This window comes from Melospiza melodia, chromosome 9, assembly GCF_035770615.1.
Source record: "Melospiza melodia melodia isolate bMelMel2 chromosome 9, bMelMel2.pri, whole genome shotgun sequence".
Taxonomy (NCBI): Eukaryota; Metazoa; Chordata; class Aves; order Passeriformes; family Passerellidae; genus Melospiza; species Melospiza melodia.
The window spans coordinates 472,329-490,488 of NC_086202.1; the positions used below are offsets into that span (position 1 = coordinate 472,329).

Consider the following 18,160-nt stretch of genomic DNA (forward strand, 5'->3'; position numbering starts at 1 on the left):
GACTATAATCTACAATTTAATTTCAAGTATTGCAGCTGTTTTTTAGATAGATGTATTCCTACAAAAACAGGTTGTAATTATTCTTTACAAATAATTTTTTCCCCTAATCATGCAGTCTGTTGCACAACTGCAGGATGAATATAAAATCCACAGCCATAGAAAATTCAATTATATATAGGAATTCCATAGCTGATACAAAACAGTAAAACAATTTTGTGGATAAAGAAGCCGCTTTATCACCAATTTCCTCAGCACCTGCACATCTGTAAGCAACAGAGATGCACACATGGCTGTATTACTGGGCTACTGATCTGTGAAATCCCTCACTGTTTTGTAATTACTCCTCCTCTCACAATTATATAAAAGTGTCAGAAAATAGGTGGAAGATGAGCCATGCCCTCTCAACAAGAATTCTGTTGATGGGTTAAGAGATATATTTCAAAAATGCATGGCAAAAAAGACAACTCAAAACCAGAGGAAGGTTCTTGCTTGTGGCAACACCTTTCAAATTCCATTTGCCACCCAGAAGAGATTGGAAGATATTACCTGACAGACAACTTAGTTCCCTAAGAAATTAAGTGGGAAGTTTCATTTCAGGTGCTTGTAAGTAAATGTCCACGTCACAAAATGACAATAGTTCTACAACCATTCTTCTAGGATTTTGTCAGAAGCTGCTGTACTATTAACTTGGACATCCACCAGCTTTCTTCACAAACTCATTTCTGTTAAATTACAAGAAGATAGAAGCTAATGAAGAGGTCAAACTTTGTGACGCACATTTCAAGAAGCTCCCAACCGTGTATTTCACTAAAACTCCTGAAAAAGCAGGAGGCTGTAAAAGAAAAGGATTCTGAGTTACAATGAAAAGGATGAACATGACGAGGAGGGACACAGCGAGGTAAGAACTGCTGGAACATGTGCAGAACCAGTCTCCACCAAGTGCAGCACCAGCCCTGATCCCTGGCAGGCACTGCCACCACGAGGCTCCATCCTGCTTTGCATTTTCCCTACAGATGGTTAAAATTCTCATTTTTCCATTTCCATTTTTCTACCACACACACCTCACTAGAAGCACTCCTGTGCATGCAAGCACATGGCTGGAGATTTGCTTCTGGCATTTTAGGTCCTTTTTAAGGAATACTAACATGTTTTTCAAATGGCTTTATTCCTTTTATTCTGCCAAGTAAGTGGAGCTAGGAAAAAGTAAAGATCACACAAATATCCAAGCAGCCAGCATTCACACACAACCAGTGAGTGCTCTGCTGCCAGCTCTTGCCCAAGACAGCCTGCAGCTGGGCACCCTCTCACTGCCACTAGCCTTACACATGACACATGCTTCCATGTGCTTAAATACCAACCAAAAAATCCCAAAGGACTGGCAGAGTAAGTTTTGTTTAAAAATATTTATACTAACCCATCATTTAAGGAAAACAAAACAACAGGGAGACAGAGGGGAGCATTTGCTCAGGAGTGATGTAGGAGACTGATGATGACAGAACACTTGCAGGTTTCTCATATGTGCCTCTCAGAGAAGAGTCTGGACTTTTCTCCATCCCAGAAGATTGTTCCGTGGATGAACCTCATAGGAGTTAATTTGAGAAGAGAGTCTGAATGGCACTCATGGCTCCTGTGGCATCACCTGCACTTACACAATAGCCCAGTCTCCAACCCTCCCTCCAGAGATCATCACATCTTGCCAAGCAGTGCTGCTGCCACCCACTCAGACAAATTCCTACTACTCTGGGTTGGCATAATTTTTACAGATACCAGTAAAAAATAAACACTGGTTTACAAATTATCTTTCTACGGAAAGGAGAGGGAGGAAGAAAGGATAAGATGGAAACAGGCTCATGTGAGTAGTAAAAGAAAATTCACTTCAAGACTCCAGTAATCGAGAAGCAAGAAAACTCTAAAGTCTCCTGTTCAGCAGCGGGTTACAGTGACAAATCTGGGACTGTGATGGACATCCCAGCAGCAGCAGCAGAGCCCCTTCTCCAGCCTCCCCAGGGCCAGAGCGCTGCCCCCGAAAGACACCCTCTGTGTGCGTGCCCAGCGTGTCCCCAGCCCGGTGGCCGCGTGTCCCCAGCGTGTCCCCAGTGTGCCCTCCCAGCCCGGTGTCCCCGGCCCGGTGTCCCCGGCCGCAGTGCGGGGCTCGGGGGCTCCTGCAGGGTGTCCAGTGCCCGCAGCTGGGCACTGCAGCCTGGAGCTCCAGCTCCATCTCCTGGGGAAATCCTGCCTTTCTGCCAAGCCTCAACATTCCTGTAACACTGCTAATGAAGAAGTGGGCTGAGAACTCATCACCATGTGAATTCCCTCAATATTCAATTCAATTACAGCTCTCTTCCTAAATCATCTTTTTTACTTAACCAAACTCTAAATTGACAGAGCTAATAAGCTCAGGAGAATCAGTGTACACCATCCATTTCTGGGAACAGGACGATATTTTCTAAGATGCATTAATAACTACGACAGGATTTATGTGTAAAATAAATTAATTTCAATTTCCTTTTTCAATTAATGGCCAATTATTTGAACTCAGCTCAACCAAAAATATTACTCAAGTATCATTAATCTAACAAAAATTAACTTTACTATTCTCTCAGTAACGAGCAGATATAATTTTAAGGTACAATAACACACTTGAATAACATGTTGCCCATCTGTATTCTCAGGACCAGTGCTCCCCACTGGAGCCCCCCGTCATGCTGGCTCAGGTTATTGCTCTTAAGGATAGTGACTGGAGCAAAGGTCTGCCCTGGATGCTGCTGCAGGCTACCAGTGCATTACCCACCCTGGAGTAAGAGCCATTTTACATTTAAAAAAATACTGCTACAGAGTGTGTGAACTAAAAACAATCCGGGGAAAAGAAAGAAAGCACAACCTTTTCCTGCACACCCTAGCAATGCCTAGACTTGCTTTATCCTCAGTGTTCCCCCAGTGTGGTGCCAGCCAGCCCCGGCGAGGAGCAGCGGGTGCTGCACGGCCCGGGGCCACCATGAGCCCGTGTGCCCCACGGGTGCAGGGGCACCCCAAGCAGCAGCGCACACGGCGGGGCCAGCCAGAGGGACAGTCAGCTCCCCACGCGCCCCAGGATCCGTGCCCATGCAGAGGGGTGCCATGGCCGGGCACCGCACGGGCACCGGCTGACTGCAGCCTCTGCACCTCCAGCACCCCAAACCGCTCGGCCCCAGTAAGGGACACGCAGGGGTGTGGGGAGAAAGCCTGTCAGGAAAATGCCTGTTTCCGCTGTATCCTTCGTTTATAACTTACTTTGTCCACCCGCCAGGAGGTTATTGCAGGCATGATTCGTTTCAACCATTATCTCACAAACGTGGGGAGCTGTGCAAGCACAGCAACTTCTCTCCCTTCAATCCATTGGTATTAATAAAATTCTGCTTGCAGCTTGAGGCTCCAGTGTTGTTTAAACACATCACTCAAATGTCAGAAACACTGGTTTTGAAAGGATGGGTTTTGTTCTGTTTTTTTAATTTGAATGAAACCTTGCTATTCAATGAAGTAATTGCAGTGCACTGCGCTGTTACCAGGAGGAGGCTGGCACTTCAGCACATCACATGTGGAGCCCAGTGGCTATTTGTTCTATTTGTTCATTGCAAGGTCACCTGTGGGCCTGGGCAGGCACACAGACAATGGAAGACTCTGTTTATTTTTTTTAAATAAACCTATACTGGGAAGTAGAGCAATTACCCCACTGTGCAGATGCTTCTGCACATCAGCTAAGGGCTGTGCCAACCACACAGCTCTCAAAATGCTCCTTGAACACTCCAGGCAGGAGCTGGTGGTCAGCTCACCCTTGGAGATCTGGTTTGCCTGATGTACTCCAGCAAAGATTCTCTCCCAGCCTACAGAAACCGCATGTTCAATGCAGCAAGAAGGCTTTAAGACACACAGGAGTTTCCTCTGCCTTCTCTGAACAATGAAAAGGAAACCAAGGATTTGCTAAGCAATGCAAGACCTTAACTGAGTACTCCAGAAATCAATAAATACACGGCACAAAACAAAACTAGACTCAATCTCATTACAATAAAAATGTCACTGATTATACTGATGTGTTTTCATATAAAAGTAGTTATGGATTTGATGAAAACATCAATGTATTTCTGACTGATATTTACCTTCAGTACATTTTCTTATTCCAGAAAAAAACACCTTATTTACCATTAACTTGGGTTATTCAAGAAGTATTGACACGCAAAAGTTCAATGCACCCAACTATTTTTAAGCAATTCTTCACATAGAAAAATGACAAGATTTATAATTTACCCCTTACATGAAATACACCAAGTACAATAAAATTAACAGAGAATGTAAATAATGGGATGTTAGGTAAAATCAATGGAACTGCAAAGACTTGTTTTGCTACGAGTGAAGTCCATTCAGTATAGTCACAAATAAAAAACGCAATGTACTGAATTTTTCAGCTTCCCAGATTTTTACCTATTTCAGTCTTCTTATATCTGTCTTTTCTAATTGTAAATTCTTCAACAGCAATCAAGATCTATCCCCTATATAGCATTTTATACAACAAAAGAAAGCACCATGCTTTCAAGCAGGGATTTACAGGAGGCTCTGTTTCACAAAGATTTGCCAAGTTATTTGAGCTCTGAAATTTAGCACATGAGCCAGTTTATCCACCCTTGACTGCTATTGGTATTTCCAGTCAGAACTGAAACAGCAGCACAGCTGCCAGTTTAGTTAGCCTGAAATTTCTGGGAAGCCACTGTCAGCCCTGCAGAGGCTGTCACCCACCATGCTCATCCATAACTGCTGGGAGCCCTGAGCTCCAGCACGGCCCCTTCCCAGCGCTGACAGGCATCAGCTCTAATGCAGCAGCTCTCTGCCAACAGAGTCATCTTGGGGTCACTTTATCATGGTTGAATCTGAGAGAGCTGTGCCTCTCCCAGGCGTGACAGGACCCGCTTCGTCCCCGTGCCCCCTGTGAGAGCCCTGCTGCCCCCGAGGCGCGGCCCCGGTGAACGCCGCCCCGAGCTGCCCTGCCAGCCCGACCCTGCGGGCTGAGCCCTCCCTGGGACAGCACCTGCTGCCCTGCACTCGCTGCTCTGGGCCTTATGCTGTGCACGTGTTTAATAAGCTCTGAGTGCGAGAAAACCCCGCACAGTCTCATCCTACCATCCTTCCCAGCAGAACAAACACAATCCGCTGAACCACAGCTCTCTCCCTCATCACAGCACCTACCCCACTCCCCAGACTTAAAACCAGCTGCTCGTACACCAGATTTGATATATGTGACCATAAATGACAAATTCTGGTATTAAGATTTATGTCTGGGATGATGCAAAGCGATCCATTTTGATCCTTCATACAATGTGGATTATTAGTTTTTAAAACCAAGTGGCTCCACTAAAGACACCTCATTATCACACTGGTTTCTTATTTCTCATGTGGAATTTGCACCTGTGCTGCTGTGACCTGGAGACAGAGGCTGCTGACAGTGTTGTCTCAGATCTTGCTGCCAGTCCCATCACAGCCAAGCTGAGTAACTGCGGGCAGCAAAATCTGGTTTAGTTCTGCAGGAGCCAAGCCAAGGAAAGCCTTACAGAGGAAGTGATGCCAAAAAAGGGGATGTGAGAGCAGCAGGGATAAAGGTTAGCCAAACTGTAACTGCTTGGGCTTCTCCCTTTCTAAAGCAAATAGCATTATACAGCAATATACGATAAACATTTCTATTTCAGAGAGGTAATAATATAACGCCAAAGCCACCATCTGCTGCCAAGTCTGTGCCTTAGAAGGGATGGAAAAAAGCCCACAGAAGTTACAGAACTTTGCAATCAAATAGAACTAACAAGAAACACGGAGACACGTGACATCGTACAAGGCAAACCACACTGGAGATAAGAGCAAAACTTTACCCTAAATGGACAGACCACATGTGAAACCCCTGCTCGCACAGTCACACATACACACACACCGAGGAGAGGAGCTGGAGGTCTGCCACTTCAAATCAAGCGTGAAAAACCATTTCTTGTGAATCTTTGATTCCTGACACCAGTGCCAGGATCTGTGAATGCACACTGGGAGCATTCAGTGCCAAAAAACAGACTCTAACAAGTCAGAAGGTTAAGGAGCTCAACGTGAAAGTGCACCCTCTCTCCTTTCTAGGTTTTTGGGCTTTGCTTCCAAGCCACTACTACTGCAGTCTAACAATGAAGGTATAAAACACTCCTCTAGCATGCAGCATTTCCTCCCAGTGATAGTAACACAAAACATCATTGAATAATTGCTCTTCCTTTGGGTTCTGCCTTTTCCACACTAAGCAGATTCAGCTCTAAAAGGTTCTTAAAGGTACAAACAGCCTATCATGTGGAGTACACATCAAACACTTCTGTAAACCCATTTTGTATCTTTACAGTCACCACTTCAGTAGAGGGTAATTTAACCAAATAGTAAGAACATGGTTTTGGTTACACAATTTCCATGGAAAACAACATTGGTACTAGCTGTCTTTTTTTTCTTTTCCCCTTTATTGAATCAATATGTTGACAGAACTTTTTTTTCCCCCAGAAGGCCCAGCTTTAGTAAGTGAAGGATTAGGAAAAATATGCGAAGTAATATTTATGAAAAGAAAAGGAGAAATACAAAGGTGGTTGGGGAATACTGCAAGAAACACAGTGCCTAGAAAATAATGCTGGTATGTGAAACAAGAAACCACATTAGCTGTTGAACTGGGGACATTGCAAAATACAGGATTCTTCACAGAGACAGAAACAGCACATGCTCTGACTGGGATTCCTTTCAACCTCTCTAAGAGCCTTTTTATCCACCATAGGAATGCCATCAAATCCAATCCATGTACCTCATGCTAAATTAAGTATTTTCAATACTATGAGGTATGTGACTACTCTTAAACACAAAAAAGTTGTATTTTGTTATGGATTGCATTAGTCTTCTACACTGTTTTCCAAATTAAGATCACAGATAATTATCCCTTTTTCCTGTATCACAGAAAAGTCTTGGCTGGAAGGGAGCTCTGGAGCTCACCTGGCTGAAGGCAGATCAGGTAAATGCAGAGCCCCTTGCAGCTGCCCTGCCCACGTCAGGAGATCTGTGCTGAGGAGCCCCACAGGGTCCCCACCAGTGTGTGGGATCACCTGGATGCAGCTCACACCTGTGAGTGACTCCAAAATGTGCAGCTCTGTCCACTTTCTGAATATCTGCAGAGTACGGTTTCAACATTAGTGACCCACTAATGGTTTGTCCCTCTAAGTCTCAGTAAAGCTGATAGTCTTGTTTTTATCTTCTCCAATGAGCAAGAGAAAAAATCCTGCTGATTCCTCTCCTCCAGTTTCAATTTAGCTGGGCTTCTCGCCAGAGTTATTAAAAAAATGAAGAAAGAAAAACCTTTCCAGGTTCTTATTCCCTGAGCTTATATGCCTCCAAGCTAGGGTTTGTGTGTGTGCTGGGCAGCTGTTTCTTTACTGTCTGGATGGTCCCAGGTGCTGTCTTTGGCTGCTGGGCAGCACCAGGTGTGCAGCCGGGCTCCTCCGAGCCCCCCTGCCTCTCAGCAGCATCCTGGGGCACAAGGAAGCTTCTGCCCTGGCAAGAAGGGACACATCCAAGGGGCTGTTTTCTCCTGTACAACCCAGCAGTGATCACTTGGACACGCGGCAGACGTGTTGGCACAATGCACAGCTCCTGCAACAAGCACAAAGCCTTTCTGCTCTGCAAGAAAGGCAGCCCCGCACACCTCACTTCACAAGGACCTGAACACCACTCGTGTGCTAATGCCAACTTGTGCTCTGGCTGCTGCCACCATGCCTCAGGCCGGGGAGGCTGTGAGCCAGCTCTGCAGATCCCTACACAAGCCCTGAACCCTTGCCAAGCTCCTCACCAGCTCATCACACTCAGTGCTGGCGCCACCTCACACTGCCAGGCTCTCAAATGGAAGGTGATTCTGAGCCACCAAAGTTAGTGTTGGAGGAAAAAAGATCTCAAAAAACCCTTTTGAACAAAAGACACTGCACACTGATATTCTGCTCATTTCACATGGATGTACCTCTGTGAAATCAGCAGGTACACATGCCATGGAATAAACACTCTTAGTAGTAAAACACAGTAGTAGTAAAAACATAATCATCATCAGGATGAAAACAGCTCACAGTCCCACATGGGTCAAAAATCCCAAACAGAAGACATTCACCTTTGGTTAAACTACACTCAAGAAATAAAGAAATTTACCGTGAAATGTTCCTGTGATTTATAGTTCTCATCCAGGTAAACTCGAGCTCTGTTGTAGTCTTTCATTGCATCACTTGATAACAGTTCTCTGAAAGAGAAAGAAAAGACTGAACATGTAAAGGCAGTTACAAATGTACTGCCTTGCCTCAGCACTGCTCTGTGCTGTGACATCCCCAGCATCACCCAAAGGAACCCAGGGCCTCCCTTGTCCTCTGGGGGGAATTTCAGGGACACAGCTGTCCCCAACAGCTGCCCGCACGCTCCAGATCTGCCTCGGCAGCGGCACCTTCAGCGTGGATCGTGAGCTTCCCAGTGCCATTTGGACACGACTGCCAAGGGCGCGGGTCTGCGGCACCGACAACACTCGGGAATTTGGGGGATTTGTGCTGCCCGAGCGCGGCCCCGAGCGCGGCCCCGAGCGCGGCCCCGAGCGCGGCCCCGAGCGCGGCCCCGAGCGCGCAGATCCCGCCGCCGCCAGCAGAGGGCGCGCGCGGCCGCGGCTCGGGGCGCTGCCCGCGCTCCCTCCCAGCCCGATCAACTAAACCGGGATAAATTAAACCGGGATAAATTAAACCGGGATAAATAATCCCGGCACGTTCCACCGCTGACTGGCCGCTCCTGCCCTTGTCGCCGGCTCGGGGGGCCAGGATATAGCCCCCGCCACTTACTTCACGAACTTGTCCACATGAGACATTGAAGCTTCATAGTTTTTCCCTCCGAATTCTTGACAGTGTAAAGCCATGAAATGGGGTTTGTGTGCATGGACAACCTGGAACAGAGAGAAAAGCGAGTTTTAACGCTCAGCACACAGCAAGAACGACACGGACCTGGGTGCTCAGGGAGGACTGGCAGCTACCACCTGAGAGGTCACTGGCACAGCAACCTGCAAGGGGAGAAACATCTGCTATCCACATTAAAGATGCATAACACACAATTATGATCTCAAATATTCTTAACTAATATTTCCTTTTTAAAACTATGATTTAGTTCCTGGGCTGTACATATATTTAAAATATATTTTAGTATTTATATTTAAAATGTAAATATGTTTTTCCAACTCCCCTCAAAGATGACTTGACATGATTAAGACGAGCCAAACCTTTCCTTGTCTGGGAGGTACAAGAGTTCAAACAATTCATAAGCTAGAGTAGATTTTTTTTCAACTTTTAGAAAACTTCTCAGTGCTGTTTAGCAGCACTTACACAGTTGTGTTTGATATTTTTATTTATTTACAAAAGTAAATAAATCTTATTTACAAAAGTATTTAAATAACAGATGCACATACACACCTGTTAACACTGGAGACATGGAAACCCATCATGCTATTCCAGGTGTTAGTCTTGAACACTGCAAGTATCTTAGATACTACATAGTCAGCACTAGGATGCAATTACCATACCAAAACCCTAGAATGTCTGTCTTTCCTCATACCTCAAATCAAACACAGTTTATAAATTTGCTGCTGTTTTGAACACGCATTCAGTGTTACTCTGTCCTGAGGAATTTTCTCTGCTTTGCCTCTATTCAGAACTGAAAACAGCACATCCAAAATGTCTCTGTTAATACTGAGTCTCTATACCTTGTATTCCATGTCTTATTGTGAATTAATTGACACAAGCTCCAGAACAAGTTCCATTTTAAAAGGGAACAGTCCAAAGCAATCCACAAGGTGCCCGTGCAAGCATACACGGAGCGAAGTGTTAAACCCCAAACGGGATTCACTCGTTTCTCACGGGCGGCACGGGGCTGCCCCGAACACAGAGGCCACGCTGCCCATGCAGCCTCGGCAGGAAGGGTGGGGGCTGCTGGCAGCCCCTGCAGCACCACCGGCAGCACAAACCAGCTCCGGGGCCGGGCTCGGGGTGCTCTGCCCGCGGGGTGCTCTGCCCGCGGGGTGCCCTGCTGACAGGGTGCCCTGCCCGCACGGTGCCCTGCTGCTCTGCTCACAGGGTGCCCTGCCCGCGGGGTGCCCTGCTCACAGGGGTGCCCTGCTCACACGGTGCCCTGCTCACAGGGTGCCCTGCTCACACGGTGCTCTGCTCACAGGGTGCCCTGCTCACACGGTGCCCTGCCCACGGGGTGCCCTGCCCACGGGGTGCCCTGCTCACACGGTGCCCTGCTCACACGGTGCCCTGCTCACACGGTGCCCTGCTCACACAGTGCCCTGCTCACACAGTGCCCTGCCCACGGGGTGCCCTGCTCACACGGTGCCCTGCCCACGGGGTGCCCTGCTCACACGGTGCCCTGCCCGCGGGGTGCCCTGCTCACAGGGGTGCCCTGCTCACATGGTTTTCCGCCCACGGGGTGCCCTGCTCACACGGTTTTCTGCTCACAGGGGTGCCCTGCTCACACGGTGCCCTGCCCGCGGGGTGCTCTGCTCACACGGTGCCCTGCCCGCGGGGTGCCCTGCCCGCGGGGTGCCCTTTAGGAATCATGGAATCACAGAATGGTTTGAGTTGAAAGGGACGTTAAAGCTTATCTCATTTCACCCCCCTGGCAGGGAAGCCCTCCACTGGAGCAGGCTGCTCCACACCCTGCCCAACCTGGCCGTGAACACTTCCAGGAAAGGAACACAACAAAATTGTGGATGTGTCTTTTAAACAACAGTGGAGAGAAACTGCCATTTGATGTGATGACAGAATGCAAAATCGCGAAATCCTTCATTCCTGACTGCACAAATAACCTCATTAGACAATTCAGCTCAAAGACAATGAATTAAAGATCATCAAAATCTGAACTGCAGCAGGTTCCATTGAGCCAGCGGCAGTCACAGGTCCCTGCTTTGAAGCAGCACCTTCGTGTGACAGCAGCAAAGATGCCCAGCCCGGGGACAGCAGCAGGGAGGGCCCACGGGCACCCACAGGTGCCAGTGCCAGAGCCTGCCCCGGTTCCTCAGGGCGCAGCAGGGACAGTGCCAGAGCCTGCCCCGGCTCCCCCAGAGCCTGCCCCGCTCCTCAGGGCACCCACAGGTGCCAGTGCCAGAGCCTGCCCCGGCTCCTCAGGGCACCCACAGGTGCCAGTGCCAGAGCCTGCCCCGCTCCTCAGGGCACCCACAGGTGCCAGTGCCAGAGCCTGCCCCGGCTCCTCAGGGCACCCACAGGTGCCAGTGCCAGAGCCTGCCCCGCTCCTCAGGGCACCCACAGGTGCCAGTGCCAGAGCCTGCCCCGGCTCCTCAGGGCACCCACAGGTGCCAGTGCCAGAGCCTGCCCCGCTCCTCAGGGCACCCACAGGTGCCAGTGCCAGAGCCTGCCCCGCTCCTCAGGGCACCCACAGGTGCCAGTGCCAGAGCCTGCCCCGGCTCCTCAGGGCACCCACAGGTGCCAGTGCCAGAGCCTGCCCCGCTCCTCAGGGCGCAGCAGGGACAGCGCCAGCAGGGCTCAGCAGCGCTGGCAGCACGTCCCTCCCGGCTCAGGGACACTCGTGGCACGCTGCTCTCCCTCCGTCAGTGCCCAGCACAGCCCCTCCAGCGGCTCCAGCTGCAGAGGGCAGTGGGACCCCAGCCAGGGCCAGCGAGGGCAGCCTGGCAGCGGCTCGGGCACGCCACGGCCCAGGAGAACCCGGTGTGCTGCCACATCCAGGTCACACGGTGAGCTGCAGACAGCACTGCCAGCCCTCAGCAGGTCACCCCTGCAGAGAGAAGGGAACGTCTGAGTCACTTCCAACAGCCACCTCCTCTGTGCTGCAGCTTCCTGGCCATTGAAACACCTTGGCACCGACCTGCCCGGAGAAGCATTCTGAGGTGAGCTGCTGCTGCTGCAGCATTACTGGATAAAGGGAAAAAGTAAATTCTCCCACTCAGGTGGTTGATGGTCATTGAGCACTTCCATTAGATTATTAATGCTGGTTTCTGCCAACAGGGATATCAGCAATTTGCTTTAAAGCATGCCACCGTCAGTAGGGATGGAGAATGAGCCAGAGCAGGACCCAATATCAAGTTTAATTGGGAAAAAAAAAAAAAAAAGAAGCAGGTGACAGACCAGATGTCTAAAACCATATCTAAAATGCAAGAAATTATACTGAACTGGGACATGCTTTTCCTCTGATATGTATTTCCTACCACAGATTTACAAACAACTAAGACACAGTTGCTGAGATGATGTCCCTGTACAGATGTTCCCCTCTCCGCAAGGCGCTGCCCAAGGGACCACTGGCAGCAGGCTGCCATCAGAGCCAGCACCAGCAAATGACAGCCAACACTAAGTTTACCTGGCTGGTTCATTTTGTTGGCTGTCTGGAGAGCAACAGTCACCAAGCACAGCCTGTGAAGCAGAGCTCTGGAACAGAGCTCATCTGTGGACCCTAACATCAGGCCATCCCAATGCTCCATGTGCTTTATTGCTCCCAGTCAGTTGTGGATTCCAAGTCCTGATCTTATCTACTTGGAGAGCCCTATGAAGACACCATGATCAGAAAGCAGTGTAACTATTTAATCCTGTAAAGCCAACACACCCCCTGTCACTGTTTCAGGGAGCACATGCAGCAGGAACCTGCTGAGCATCAGGTCACTCATTTTAACTGTTGAGAGTTTGCTTCCGTAAGAGCTCTTCTTACATAGCCCATGAAAATATAAACTGGTAAGACGAAAACATAATAAACTATTTGAAATAAGATTTAGGAGCCATCAGTCATAGGGAGTCCTGAATGGGGAGTCCTGCAGTGAGACAACACTGGAGAACAACTCTGTTGTGCTGAAGCAGCAACAGAAAACACTTCCAGGCTCTGAAGATGCAGGACACAGGCTTTTTTTGTTTGTATACAAATCCTTGAGAACTTGAAATCATAGTGGGTATTTAAAAAAAAAACAAGATAATTATGTCATTTTTGATGGGGAAACAGCATTAGCTTAATAGCAGTGAGGTCCTTGTGGCATTCCTTGCAGGTTAAACCACTAGAACATACCTGAATATTAGTTATGTCCTCTCATATAATAAGCACCCTCCAACTAAAAGCAAACTGGCTCTGCTTCATTACCTTTTACTAGTTTTCTACTCTTATGGAAGAACAAACAGTACATAATAATGAGTAATGAATACTTCAGAGCTGAAAACTCCCAGTTGCCAGAGGTTAAAGATCATACATGAGACCACATAAATAATGAATTTGCATCCACGGCAGCATAGTGTATTTACAAAGTTGGGCATTATTTTCAATTCGGGATATGCAAAAATAGCGTAAAGGAAGCCACAACCAGGAGATATTTTGGGGGATGTGGGTAAGTAGGCAAGATGCTCCAGCACAACTGAGTACGAACACAGAACTGGTGAAAGGCACAAGCCCGACATGCTCTGACTGCTGCAGGCGTGTGCCTGTGTGGGCAGGGGATGGGGACGGGGACCCAGGTGGAACTGGGGCGGCAGCCAGGACAGACACAGCCCCACGGGGCTGGCCGAGAGGGGCACGGGGACAAGGGCACCACGCTCAGACCTCAACCCCAGCAAAGCACAAGGGGAGCTCCAGCCCTGACGGGGCGCAAACAGGATTGCTTAAAAAAGACACGAGCTGTGAAATACAATTGAGCACGTGTGGGCCTAAAGCAGTTCAAGTATGTTCCATTTCTCTGAGGCTGAGTAGAGGCTGCTGCTGCGGACAGGCACCCAGAGCCTGCAGGACTCGGCTGCACACAGCCCAGGCCGCATCCCCCCCTTGTGCAGCCCCTGCACTCAAACCAACACCCAACAGCCCAACAGCCCCACCTGAGGGAAACACCCGCTGGAAAAGGGCCGGGACCTCAGCTTGGAGGAGCTGCAACACAGTTTTGCCACCCTCTCTACTTAAAAAAAACCTCTTAATGACCCCTCGTAGTTTAAAAAACAGCATTTAGGTCCACTAGAATAATTAAACAACCTTTGAGTGGCTGGGTGGGGTTTTGTTGTGATTTGGGGTTTGTGATATTTTTGTTTGGTTGGTTTGGGCCTTTTTTGTTTGTTTTTCTTCCTTCTCTCTGAAGGGTAACACACGAAGTTCCCATGCAGCTATACCAAGATGACCTTTAGCTATTAGGTAAACTTTTAACTTCTGTATTACTACAAATAAAATCTCAAAATACTCTCAAACACATCAGGCAACATGGAAAATGGCATTAAGGGAAAAAACCCTCTGGCTCCAAGCTTGCATCTAAAACGGCCATGTGCCACAAATGTGACACAAAAAGACAGTTACTAAAATCAGTGCAGATTTTCACTAGCTCCAGCTCCCGAACTCCTCCTGCCCCAAACACGAGGCCCAGCACAGATGGAGAAAGGGCAAGGGATGGGGAAGGGGACAGTGATAAGGAAAGAGTCCTAAGTAAAAAAATAAGTCAATAAAAGTTCTCCCTCTGTGCTCCTACACCTTTGCTTGCCAGCAGCCTCATTCATGCTCTAGGAGCTTGTTCCTGTCTTTTTCCTGTGCACTGACTGACATGGAGGCTGCCAACCAGGGCACGGGCACTTTGCACAAGTGGGACAAAACTCCCCTGTGCATATTCTCATTTGCACAGCAGTGAGCTCACCAAATCACCCCACTGCTTGTTAAGCACTACCATCTCACCCATCAGTCATCCCATTTCTTGGTAAGAACTGAAGTCTTCCCTATGACACATTAAACACTCCAAAATGCTGCTCTCAGGCTGTTTCCACTCTCTCCCAATACCCCCTTTCCCTCCTTGTTTCTAGTGTAGGTTTTTGGGATAAGATAATTTTTACTGGAAAGAGGACTAGTCCAAATTCAGCCCTTTCAGACCTAATTACCAGTACCTACCTGCAGTAAGGAGATGGGGCACAATCCCCAGCACCAGGACTTCACTGGATCCTGCCTCACTCTAAGGTGGCTTTTCCACCCTTTGATGCAATTCCCAATGATCAGGGCCACAGTGTGACACACTTGCTCACAAGCCTTTTTTCTTTTGTTTTGATTCCAGAGGATTGTCTTCAACCGCAAATACAATTTTCTGCTTTGAACTTTAAAAACCAGAGGAAACTTGACCAATCCCACCAACCGTCCCACTGACTGTCCTACTGACCATCCCAGAAAATGCATGTGGCATATAAGCCAATGGTAGCACATAAGCGACTTGTATTCACCCATGACAGTGAATAAAATCCCTCACTTTAATTTTCTGGAATTTATAAACAAGTCCACAAAATGCTCTTTAAGCAATATGCTCTTTGACATCAGTTCAAAGACATTACAGGTTTAATTTCTAGAAACATTTTAAACTCAGAGAGGTAATGGTTCTTCCTTTTCTGTGGAGAACATTTTGACTGCTTACACAAGGACCTCATCCTCAGAAGTTATGCAAACCGCCCTGACACAACTGCATATGCAAATTGAATTCCTCAGAAGAATGGAAAAACTGCTGTCTGCGGTTTATCTGGTTTCAAGTTTACAAAGAGGCACGAAGAGTCATTTTCCAGTGCTGCTGCTGAACCTCAGTTCACGGAGGTTTCGCACAGAGCGTGTGGAATTAAACACAATAATCCCCCTGAGGCTGCACATTTGCTGGGTCGCTCTGAAGCCAGAATGGTGCTAAGTGATTTTTGGTAGGTACACGTTTGTCTCTTCCCTAAGGAGCGTTTTGTCAGGGTTTGCTCCACTTCCTACAGTGCTGGAGAGTGTGGTGTGAGCAGCGAGCCTGCTGCCGAGACCCAGAGGGGAAGCAGGACAAGGCCAGCAGCAGCCATGGGCAGCACTGCTAACTCTGCCTGTTCTTCCTTTCTTTTTCTTTTTAAAAATACAGTTCCCACACTGCAGGGACAGAGGGCAGAGGTACGAGAGGGAACAGAACAGAACCCCCCAGCTGAGGGATGGGCTCGGGTCTGCCTCAGCAACACTGTCCCTGGTCTGGACCCTGCAGCAGACTGGCATCGTGGAGCACCAATGGGTAATTGCATTCCTCTTTGAGTTCTGTACACGCAGTATTGACTGGGCCACAGGCAGACCGCGCTCAGTCACGCGTCAGCGGCCCCTGCCCCGAGACACCAGCAGCTCCTCTCCTCCCCGCCTCTTCCTGTTTGCCACAAACCGCTCACAAGTGCTTCTGCAGCGCTCATCCCACTGCACAAAACACACGAACACACAAGGAGTTTCCTTGATAAAGATACGTAAATCAGTCATGTGGTGATGAAAAGTATGCAGCCATCAAAAAAAACCCAACCAAAACTAAAGAGTTCTCCGTGTTTATTTGTATTTCCTGCACAGGAAGAGTTTTTCCTGAAGCTGCGGAGGGCTGGAATCAGAGCTAGCTGAGACACTGGTGTAGTGCAAGCACCATCTACATACAGCAGCGATCAACCAAGGTGGAAGAAGAAAAATAAAGAGATGAATCTGAAGTTGGCAGATCCTAAAGAATGTAAGACTGGTTACTTCACCTTGGATTTTTGCAAATCTCTTACATTTGCCAGTAAAAGTGAATTGCAGTATTTTACATCGACGTAATAAAGGTCACAGGCTGCACTGGCAACCCGAGAATGTAGAGACTTGTGGGATGTTTTCAATTACAAAAGGAAAATATGAAATTCTGCTAATCATATTTTCTGCACGCAGTTTCACTTTACAATTTGAACAGCACCATTCTGCTGTTTAACTATTTTTCTGTAAGAGAAGTAGGACTGGATAAAGGAATGCCATGGCCCTTCAGTAGGAGGTGGCACTTTTCCATGGCCGGGTCAGGCAGGGCTTGGAACCGATTGTTTCAGTGAAAAGTGTCCCTGTCCCTGGCACAGGACATCCAGGTGCCTTTCAGGGCCTTGGGGCCCTCCCAGTGCCACCCGCCGTGGGACTCCAGCGTGCCTCGGTTCTGCCAGCAGGGACAGCAGCTCTCAGCGGCTGCTGCTGCCCAGGGCGACACCTCCGTGCCCCAGCAGCGCTCATTTCCTGCCGCTTGTCACCACATTTCTGCACACAGGCTGCAAGTCAGGTCTCTACTGCAACAACACTGTGTGTGAGAGGGGCTTCTGTACTTTAGAAACCCTCTCACACCAGCAGTAACAGCACATTTTATACTATGGGTTCAATGTCAGTACTTCCACATTACCAAACAAGAAAATTGTTAAGAAAGACCAGACAGGACAAAACTGTCATATTTGAATTTTAAGGTAAACTAGACTTCCCAACAGATTTTTTTTTTTAAGTACTCAAATATATATCTTATTCAATAGACTTAAAAGACCATTTCATGCCAAACCAAAGTCAATTTTAAAAAACCTGAATCTATTTTTGAGGCAGAGAATTGTTGGTAAGAACAAATTGTGCTTATATGCTGAATTTTTATAATGATTACTTAGAAATGCAGAAAGACACATATTTTCAGGGCCATCTTTTACTATAAAATAAAATCACAATAAAATAGTAATTTCACTTCACGGAGCAAAAGATCCTGACATTACTAATTAGGTCAATAAACAAAGACGCACAAAACTCCATGAGAAAAAAAAACTTTACGTTACCTGATAAAATTCCCGAAGCCAATTCTTCTGTAAATTTTCTGGCTGGAAAACAAAAGGCAAAAATTAATTACAAGTAAGAGAAATCTATTTTTACAACAATATCGTGCTATTATTGCTTTCCTCTGTGCGTTCAAGAAGAGAGTTTTTTTCACAATTAAAGCAAAAAGTAGAAACAGGAGGATGCTCCTCCACGATGCCACTGGACAGGCCTCAGCCCATCATGCCCAAGCCCCCTCTGATCCTCACCAAAAAGGTGCATTTTGTGTGTGAGCGCACAGCATTGGTACCCACACGTTTGTCAGGCAATGGCACACTGAACTATGTGCAGTTAGAAGGGCTACTGGTCACCTGTGGTCAGAAACTTCACCAGCTGCCACCTGAGCCCCCAGCGACCCAGAGCTACTTCACACAACTGGTTCAGAGGAATGACGGTGCCTTTGGGGACGCTCCATCCCATCAGACCTCCTGCCAAGGACAGACTGCGAGAAGCATCTCCAGACTGCTCTAGAAATTACACAAAC

The 18,160-nt window shown here is 47.9% G+C and overlaps 1 protein-coding gene across 3 annotated transcripts in view; it reads right to left on the reverse strand.

Annotated features, from left to right (window-relative positions):
* Nucleotides 1-18,160, reverse strand: part of INPP5A (inositol polyphosphate-5-phosphatase A) — a 181,365-nt gene that overhangs the window by 120,747 nt on the left and 42,458 nt on the right. For all 3 annotated transcript variants that reach the window (XM_063162928.1, XM_063162929.1, XM_063162930.1), the window contains exons 2-4: nt 17,640-17,681; nt 8,883-8,983; nt 8,215-8,302 (exon numbers count right to left, since the gene is read on the reverse strand). In XM_063162928.1, coding sequence (XP_063018998.1) covers nt 8,215-8,302; nt 8,883-8,983; nt 17,640-17,681 — 231 coding nt within the window. The remainder of the gene's footprint in view (nt 1-8,214; nt 8,303-8,882; nt 8,984-17,639; nt 17,682-18,160) is intronic.